This window comes from Carettochelys insculpta, chromosome 6, assembly GCF_033958435.1.
Source record: "Carettochelys insculpta isolate YL-2023 chromosome 6, ASM3395843v1, whole genome shotgun sequence".
Taxonomy (NCBI): Eukaryota; Metazoa; Chordata; order Testudines; family Carettochelyidae; genus Carettochelys; species Carettochelys insculpta.
The window spans coordinates 121,383,339-121,392,593 of record NC_134142.1 but is presented as its reverse complement, the minus strand read 5'-3'; the positions used below and the strand labels follow the sequence as shown (position 1 = coordinate 121,392,593).

The following is a 9,255-nucleotide window of genomic DNA, read 5'->3' as shown; positions in this document are numbered from 1 at the left end:
TGTGATGGCTCTGGGTTGCAGATCCCTGGGAAAGGATGAGCCCAATGCATCCAATAGCTTCCCCAAGGATGAGGGGCACTACCCACCCATCGGGGGCATGAGCATGCTAGGGAAAAGAAAAAGCAGGAGCCCCAAGGCAGCTGGCCCAGAGCTCCCCTTTAGGCTCCTCCTGGTGAGGCGGGGGGGTGCTGGCAGACACAGCTGCCAGCTTCCCTCCCTGTGCTGGGCATCTCCCCTGGCCAAGGTACAGTCCTTAGGGGCCCACTTCAAGTCAGAGATTTGCACTGGGGTAAACAGCTGCACTATCTATCTCAGGTCCTTACCCAGCCCCCGTCACCGCACTATCTGGGCCACTCACACTCCTTTGTGCGTATCCTCTCACCCCTCCTCCTGCGGGGCCAAGCTGTGAGCTCCATTGGCCAGGTCCTTCTGTCCACGGGCCGATTATACAGAGCACTTGGGGAGTGAGCACTGGGCGTTTCTCCCAACCCCCGTGACAGACCCATCCCTGCCAGTAACTTGCCCTCTTTCCATGGCCCCTCCATCTATGGCATTGCCAGGGCCCTGCTGTCCGAACCCACCACAGCGCCCCACTCACTATGGAAAGAGGCGCTGTAGTGAGGGAAACTGAGGCACAGAGCCTGAAGGCCTTGTCTACACAGGCAGGTTAATCCGGACTGACTGGGAGCAGTGAAACTGGATCAGCCACGCGACAGCCCCACTTCCAAGGCGCCACAGCTAACAAAGCGAGTGGCCACGTTAATTCGGAGCGGGCCCGTTCACACACCGCTCTCTTACTCCGGATTCACGCCACGCCCCCTCCGTGCGCAGATGGAAGGGCGAAGGCCCCGGCTCCACCAATCCGCGTGTCCGTTGCGTAACCCCGCCTCCAGGCCTCCCCACCAATCCGCGTGTCTGTTGCGTAACCCCATTTCAAGGACGCTCCACCAATCCACGTGTCTGTTACGAGTGTAACTCCGCCTCCAGGCCGCTCCACCAATCCGCCTTGTTCAAGATGTGGCCCCGCCTCTATCCCTCCCCACCAATCCGCCCGCCTCTGCCGGGGACTCCGCCCCACCCCTTTCACAACCACCAATCCACCGAAGCGCCACTTGAGGATCCCACCCTAAATCCCACCCCTTCGCCAATCCGTACAACCGCTTAGGTTTACGTCACGTGCGAGAAGCCCAATCAGAATACAGATCCCGCCTCCCATCCGGTCTCATAGCCAATGAGGAGCGATCAGACCGGGGATTGGCCCTAGCGCTTGCCGGCCCCCCGGCAGGTCTCGCTCGCGCGCAGCAGCCTCGGAGCGGAGCGGAGCGGGCTCCCCGTCCCCGGTGCTGTCCCTACGGGGGTGAGTTCCGCGCCTGGCCCCTCGCACACCGTGCGGCCCTGCCCTGACCCAGCCCGGCCCGGTTCAGTAGCCGCTCCCCCCGGCCTCGGGTCACCGGGACCTTCAGGGGGCCGCGCATGCGCCCGGCAGCCCAGCGGGGCGTCTCTCGTGGGTGGAGCCAGGGAACCCCCGCCCTTTCCCTTTCTGGGCGGGGCAGGACGCCTGGGTTCCTTCAGCCTGCTGCATGTCTAGCCGTGCCTGGCCCCCTATACGGCTGGGATGGGTCCGGGGTCACCCCTCCACTTCCTCCCAGAGTGAGGCCCTGCCCCAGAGCAGGGAGCTGCAGAGTCCCGGGGGGTGAGAGCTCTACACTGGGCCTCGGACGCCTGGGTCCCATCCCTGGAGCAGGGTGCTGCAGGACCCCTGCGGGGAAGTGCCCGGCTATAGGGTGTGTTGTGCAGGATTCAGGGGCTGGTGGGCAGAGCTGGCCTGTATGACTGGGTTGCATGAGCTGATGCTCTCTTCTCCTCTCCCCCACCCCCTATTGCAGATTGCCCTGGGCCCAGCATGGCAGCGCTGCGGGTGATATGCCGAGCTTCCTGCACAGGTAAGGACTGTGGCTGCAGGAAAGTCCCCATGCTGAGCCTCCTTCCCCCCTGCTGCCCCTTGGTGCTGGGAGCTCAGTGCAGCGCTCTAACCATTCACCTTCGTTCCCTAGGGAGATCGCTCTGCCCGAGTCTCACCCGCCTGCTCAGTGTTACAGCCCCGAGAGAATCCTACAGTGAGTAGCACCTCCAGGCTACGTCTACACGTGCACGCTACATCGAAATAGCTTATTTCGATGTAGCGACATTGAAATAGCTTATTTCGATGAATAACGTCTACACGTCCTCCAGGGCTGGCAACGTCGACGTTCAACTTCGACGTTGGGTAGCACCACATCGAAATAGGCCCTGCGAGGGAACGTCTACATGCCAAAGTAGCACACATCGAAATAAGGGTGCCAGGAGCAGCTGCAGACAGGGTCACAGGGCGGACTCAACAGCAAGCCGCTCCCTTAAAGGGCCCCTCCCAGACACAGTTGCAGTAAACAACACAAGATCCACAGAGCCGACAACTGGTTGCAGACCCTGTGCATGCAGCATGGATCGCCACCTGCCACAGCAGCAGCCAGAAGCCCTGGGCTAAGGGCTGCTGCACACACTGACCATAGAGCCTCGCAGGGGCTGGAGAGAGAGCATCTCTCAACCCCTCAGCTGATGGCCGCCATGGCGGACCCCGCTATTTCGATGTTGCGGGATGCGCATCGTCTACACGTGCCCTACTTCGACGTTCAACTTCGAAATAGGGCGCTATTCCCATCCCCTCATGGAGTTAGCGACTTCGACGTCTCACCGCCTAACGTTGATTTCAACTTCGAAATAGCGCCCAACACGTGTAGCTGTGACGGGCGCTATTTCGAAGTTGGCGCTGCTACTTCGAAGTAGCCGGCACATATAGACGCGGCCCCAGTCTCCCTCCAGCTCTCCCCTGGGGTGCCGCATCCAGTCTGGAGGGTGTGGAGTCTTGCCTGGGTCTTACAGCACCCACGGTTCCCCACCCCCAGAGACAACAATCCAAGTTAAGTTGCTTCCATTCCCCCCAGCTGCTGCACACCCCTTTCCAGGCTCTGCCTGGGTGCTGTACCCAGGGGATAGGTGCCTGTCCCAGCCTCTCCCTGTTGGCTGGTGCAGGGGGTTGATGGCTTATGTCTCCCCTACAGAGTATGTGAATGCCCAGGAGGAAAAGATGGACATGAAATCCATCACTGACCGGGCTGCTCAAACCCTCTTGTGGACAGAGCTCATCCGAGGTGAGCCCTGGGCTCTGCTGGGGTGAGTTGTCATCTGGGATGGAATTGGGACTGATGTGGGGGTTTTGCTGGGAGGCCATCAGGAGACCACAGTGGGGTCAGGGGAGGGCACATGGAGATCATGTATCGTGTGGGTGCTGCTTAGTGGGGTCTTAGTTCCTTGGGTGGGTTTTAACTGCTTCTGGTTCCCCCTCCAGGCCTGGGTGTAACCCTGAGTTACTTCTTCCGGGAACCTGCCACTATCAACTACCCCTTTGAGAAGGGCCCCCTGAGCCCGCGCTTCCGGGGGGAACACGCCCTGCGCCGTTACCCATCCGGAGAAGAGCGGTGTATCGCCTGCAAGCTCTGTGAGGCCATCTGCCCCGCCCAGGTGAGCCTTCCCCTCCTTCCAGAGGTTTCCCCAGGCTCCCAGCCCCTCTCTGATTCTTGTCTCAGGCAAGTGACTTGTGGGGTGGTGGGGGCGGTCCCTGCTCCTTGATTTGGTCCCCTGTGGGGGCCTGTTACCCAGCTTGGATGCCAAGGCTTCACATACCTCCCTGCAGGATGCACTGTGTTTAGGGCTGCATGAGCTGCATTTGCCCAGGGAGGGAGAGGTGCTGGTGGGCTCAGGTGCTGACCCAGCTGGCTCCTGGCTGTCTGAGCAACCGCACCAGCTCTTCCTCTGTCCCATGGGCAAAAAATCTATTTCCCCGTAGTATTTGGAGCAGAGGTGATGGGGCCAGAGAGTGACCCGTTCTCTCTCCTCCCCTCCGCTCCCCAGGCTATCACCATCGAGGCTGAGCCTCGCGCTGATGGCAGCCGCCGGACCACCCGTTACGATATTGACATGACCAAGTGCATTTACTGTGGGTTCTGCCAGGAGGCCTGCCCTGTGGACGCCATCGTGGAGGTGAATGCGGCCGGCTGCATGTGGGGCTGGGATGTGGGGGGCCAGGCATGTGACCCCATGCATCTTGGCCACTGTGGGCCTCCGTATGGTGGGAGGGAGGGCCGGGTAGATCTCTGCACTGGGTAAGGGAGAAGTGGTGTTTGTCCATCAGTGAATCTCTGCATGGGGGTTAGGCCCATCTGGAAACTCTTCTCTCCTCATCCCGGCAGGGCCCCAACTTCGAGTTTGTCACAGAGACGCACGAGGAGCTTCTGTACAACAAGGAGAAACTGCTCAACAACGGGGACAAGTGGGAGGTCGAGATCGCGGCCAACATCGAGGCTGACTATCTGTACCGATGACAGCTGGGCCCCTTGTGCCACCCAGGCTGCTTCCTGAACCCACCCCTGAAATAAAGGGCCTATACCCCTTGCCAGTGCTCCCCTGTGCCTGTCTTGGGGAGCAGGGTAGGGAGGGCGGGAGCGGAGGGAGCAAGTGGGTGGCGGATAGCGGGCCGGTCTGTTAGAACCTCTCCCACTTCGTCAGGACTTGGAGGGGAGGCTGAGGCCCTGAGCAGGGCCTGGGCCTCTGCTTATGGAGTTGAAATAAGGTGGCACATGTCCCCTGCTGGTGGCTGTCCCAGTGCTGCACAGCAACCTGGCTTTGCAACTTCCCAGGGGCCCTGGGAGTGGCGTGGGGCCCTGCCCTGCAGGGGAGCCATGGGACAGTCGCTCCAGTTTGCTCAGAAGTGTGGGGAGTGGGGGGAGAATGCCCCCTTCCTGCTTCCAGCAAGAGGAGCCCAGCTCTGTGGCTGGTGCCCAGTCCTGCCCTGCTGCGCCGGGGCGGGGCGGGAAGCACTGCCAGACACCAAGCCAGGCTGGGCTGTGTCCCTGCCCTCTGCTCTGTCTTGTGCTGTTGCCTTTGTGCCCTGGGAGGGGCCAGCTTGCTCTGAGTTCCATGGAGCTACAGCAGGGCTCTGCCTGGCTGAGCAACTCTTTCAGCGGGGAGGGCAGAGGTGGGCAGTTGCCCAGACCTGCTGCCTCCCACACGTGGGTGAGCAGGGGCCTGCAACACCCTCCCTCTGGGTGATTGTTCCCAGTGCACATTAGAGGCTCTCTCTGCCCAGCAGAGGTGAAGTCCAGTCCCCTCTGGCAGCATCGATCTTGGATTGCCCCAGCGCTAGGGCTGTTCTGCAAAGTTAAAGCAGAGCGGCCTGCAGGCAAATGCGTTACAGCCTTAAGTTTCAAAACAAAATAGAAGCTTCGGCTAAGACTGGGATGGCCCCGTGCCCTGGGATCTTTTACTTATGCTTGGACATCAAAGCTCCTCAGCTGGCAAGCAGCATCAAGCCGTCTCTCCTTGTTGAGAGCTTTTTATTTCCCCGCCCCCCCCCGCCCTTCCACATTTGAGGGCATTCTGCTGGGGAGAGGCGTTCACTTGCAAGCTCCTCAAGCTGGACAGAATCACCTGCTGCTCCACAGTGAGAGGGCTGCTGCCTCTAGGCCTCCTTTTGTTGGGCCAGAGAGAAAACCTGGCGCAAACTCGTGCTTCACATGGGGTAACGCAATTTCCAGTTCCAGAGTTGCTGCTTAGATATTAGTGTGGGGTCCAGGGGAGATGCTGCAGGTGAAATTAGGGGATGCAGCAATTGACACAAGTAACTCTTAATGCCTCTTTTAGCTGCTATCCCACAGGTGAGCCAGAATAGCTCAGCTCTGGCTCTGCCCGGGTTCGATTCAGGCCTTGGGGCCTTGGCATGGGACCTGCCACCCTCACAGGTGGGATGGGCTAGTGCCACCCAGCAGGCCCGGGGCTGAAGGGTCCCAGTGCCCACTTCAACTGGTGGGGATTGCAAACACCTTGCCAAAGGGCCAGCTGCAGCATCCCACCTGGGTCCCTCGCTGCCTGCCTGAGCTAATGGGAAGGGAGGGGGATTCCTCCTGCTGTAAAGGGGCAGGATGGGGCCCCAGAGTGGTTCTCTAACCTGGCTTGGGAGACCTGCTCCCTGAGGGGAAGGAGAGGGGTCTGCAGGCCAGCCCTGCTGGACCCCCTCGGTGGTACCCAGCAGCCAGGAGGAGCCAGAGTGCATGAGAGGCCCCATCACCCTGCTGCAGGCTGGGGTGGGGAGCCTCCCAGTCTGACCTCTATGGGCTGCTGGGTTGAGACCCTGGAGTCCCAGGTTTGAGCTTTGCCTGGGATGAGGGGGAGGGGCTGCAGCTACCGTTTATGCTATGGACAGTGGCTGGAGAGGGAGGTACCCTGTAAGGCTCCACTGCCTTTGAGAACAGTCTGAGCAGCTGTCCCTGTCCAGATCCCATGGGTCCAACATGCCTGGTGAGCTCCTCAGCTCCCCTCCTTTGCTGGGAGCCCCTCCAGGCTCCGGGGACCCACAAGCCCAGCTCCAGTTTGTTTCCTGGCTTGTTCCTTCAAGGGGCTGCCCTGCCCATCATCGTTCCTGCCCGAGGCCTGCTCCCCACAGACACCCCAGCTCCTCTAGGGCTCCCAACAGGGAGTAGCAGGACACGCTTGTGGCAGGGCTGAAGCTGCGGTAGTGCTACTGGCACATGATCAGGGCCTCTGGCCACGCTGAGCTGTGGACAGCGATGCCCAGAAAGACACCTGAGTGCAGCCTGGGGCCCTGCTATGTCTGGCTGGGCGGGGCAGGCTGGTTCCTCTGGCCTGCCAGGAGCAGCAGGGCAGAGAATGGATGCTGGGGTGGTGGTAGTAGCACATTTCTGGAGAGGAAGGGCAGAAGGATAGAAGCCCCAGAAATACCTATCAGAGCAAGCAGGCAGCCTGGCTAGGAGTGTGGGATCTGGTGGCCAGGGTGGTGACTGAGAGCTCTGGGGAAATTGGCTGTCAGCTGTCTGGCTGAAGCAGCTTTTTCCATAGCTGTTGTGGAAACGTGACTCCAGCTGGACATGGGGCTGAGATGCCCTGCCCTGGGGCAGGAATCCCCCCATGCTGGGGTGGGTGGGGGCTCCCAGGAACCTTGGGGCACAGACCCTGATGGGCTGGGAGCAGGAGGCCTGGATCTGACTTGCAGGGGGTGAGAATCCAGTTTGATAATAATATATAGGGAGCTACACATCTCATAGAGCTGGAAGGGACCTTTGGATGTCATTGAGTCCAGCCCCCTGCCTGCTTAGCAGGACCAAGCACCATCCCTTTTTTCATCTACTTGACCCACCTCCCTCAATGCCCCCCTGAGGGATTGAGCTCACAGCCCTGGGGTTAGTAGGCCAATGCTCAAACCACTGAAGCAGCCTTCCTGCTAGGAGCAAGAATAGCCAGAGAGTGCCCCAGGCCAGCCACCCCACCAGGGCCTGGTACCCTGCCATCGCCTGCATGGGCACAGCCCCACGGGTGACTGGCGTTGATGACTCAGGGGCCTTGACTGGGGGGGCTGTCCAGATGCATAGGGATATGCCACACTGGGGTTGGCAGTGACTGAGGGGGGCAAGGGTGGTTCAGGGGGGCATGTGATGGTTGGGCAGGTGGGGGTTGGGATGAGGCGCAGATGGGGAAGTTCGGGGGGGTCTGGGTGTGGGGCAGCTTGCGGGGGAGGCAGACCGGGGTCTGGGTGTGGGGGGAAATGGTCAGACAGGGGAGCTGGGACAAGGGAGGTACTGGGAGGGGTGGGGGAGTCCAGGTGTGTGTGGGGGTGGGCAAATGAGGGACTGGGGTGAGGCAGGGGTGCTGGGCAGATGGGGGTTTAGGACGTAGGGGGGATGGTTGAGGTGGGGGGGCCCCTGAGTGGACTGGGGTTTGGGTGTGGGGGCTGGGCAGCCAGAGGTCTGAGTTTGGGGGGGGCTGGGCAGATGTGGGTTCTGGATGGAGGGGGGGTGTTGAGGCAGGGAGGCTGCTAGGCAGATGGGAGTCTATATGTGGAGGGGTGGGTGAGACAGTGAGCGCTGGGCACACAAGAGCCTGGGTGGGGGGAAGGTGAGATGGGGGGTGCTGAGCGGCAGGGAGGGGTCCAGGTGGAGGAGTGACATGGGGGGGTGCTGGACAGAAGGGGGTCTGAGTGTTGGGTGAGACAGGGGACACTGGGTGGCTGGGGTATGGGGGGGGACACTGGGGGGCGCTGGGTGGCCAGGGAGGGGTCTGGGAGTGGGGGGTGTGACATGGGGAGGCGCTGGGTGTTCGGGGAGGGGTCCAGGTGTGGGGGGGTGACATGGGGGCACTGGGTGGCTGGGAAGGGGTCTGGGAGTGGGGAAGTGACACGGTGGGGTGCTGGGTGGCAGGGGAGGGGTCCAGGTGTGGGGGGTTGACACGGGGGGGGGGCGCTGGGTGGCCGGGAAGGGGTCCGGGAGTGGGGTGGTGATGGGGGGGCGCTGGGTGGCTGGGGAGGGGTCCGGGAGTGGGGGTGTGACACGGGGGGGGGGCGCTGGGCGGCCGGGGAGGGGTCCGGGAGTGGGGGTGTGACACGGGGGGGCGCTGGGCGGCCGGGGAGGGGTCCGGGAGTGGGGGTGTGACACGGGGGGGGGCGCTGGGCGGCCGGGGAGGGGTCCGGGAGTGGGGGTGTGACGCGGAGGGAGCAGCTCCCCACGCTGTGCCCCTCCCGGCGTGGGGGGAGGTCCCGGGCGGGCGGCCCGGCAGCGGCGCCAGGGGAAGAGGAAGTCCCGGGCTCCGCCAGTCCCCGCCCTGCTGCCGCCGCCGCCGCCGCTGCCCGCAGGTAGGAGCCGGGCCGGGCCGGGCGCTGCCGCCCCACGTGCCGCTGCCGCTTCCGGGGCTCCCCTCGTCGGAGCTCCCCGCGGAGCAGCTGGGCCGGAGCCCGGGCCCCGCTTCCCGCCCGCCTGCGGCAGCCCAGGCCACGGCTGTGGCCCACGTGGGGCATCGGGGGCTGCGGGGTCAGGGCCGCGTTGTCCCCTCCTCTCCCCTCCCCTCGCTTGGGCCGCGGGGACCTGCACAGCGCCAGCCCCAGTCGCCTCCTTGCTCTGGACCGCCCCCCCCCCGCCACAGCGAGCCCGGCCAATGGGAGCTGCCGAGTCGGTTCTCGGGGCGGGGCGTGGAGCCCACCCGTGAGCTGGATAGGCTGGGCGGGTCGGGAGCCTGCCTTAGCCCCCCTGTGCCGCCCACCCAACTCCTCGCAGCCTGTTGTAAGCTGCGGGACTGGATCCGGTCGCTGGAGCCTGACCCAGGGCAGGGGGCAGCCCACGTGTTGTGCCCCTGCTTTGGAACAGTCCCTAGGCAGCA

The 9,255-nt window shown here is 62.9% G+C and overlaps 1 protein-coding gene across 3 annotated transcripts; it reads left to right on the top strand.

Moving 5' to 3' along the window:
- The first annotated feature begins 1,131 nt into the window (after positions 1 to 1,131).
- Positions 1,132 to 4,495, top strand: NDUFS8 (NADH:ubiquinone oxidoreductase core subunit S8). Of its 3 annotated transcripts, none has more exons than XM_074996073.1 (7): positions 1,256 to 1,357; positions 1,887 to 1,943; positions 2,055 to 2,117; positions 3,099 to 3,188; positions 3,386 to 3,558; positions 3,949 to 4,077; positions 4,287 to 4,495. In XM_074996073.1, the coding sequence occupies exons 2-7, from the start codon at positions 1,904 to 1,906 to the stop codon at positions 4,416 to 4,418; spliced, it is 627 nt and encodes a 208-aa protein (XP_074852174.1). In that variant the 5' UTR covers positions 1,256 to 1,357; positions 1,887 to 1,903; the 3' UTR covers positions 4,419 to 4,495. The 3 variants fall into 3 exon arrangements, with proteins under 3 accessions (XP_074852176.1, XP_074852174.1, XP_074852175.1); XM_074996074.1 differs by lacking the exon at positions 1,256 to 1,357 and adding an exon at positions 1,596 to 1,784; XM_074996075.1 differs by lacking the exon at positions 2,055 to 2,117 and having other exon boundaries at positions 1,132 to 1,357.
- Positions 4,496 to 9,255: the final 4,760 nt, after the last annotated feature.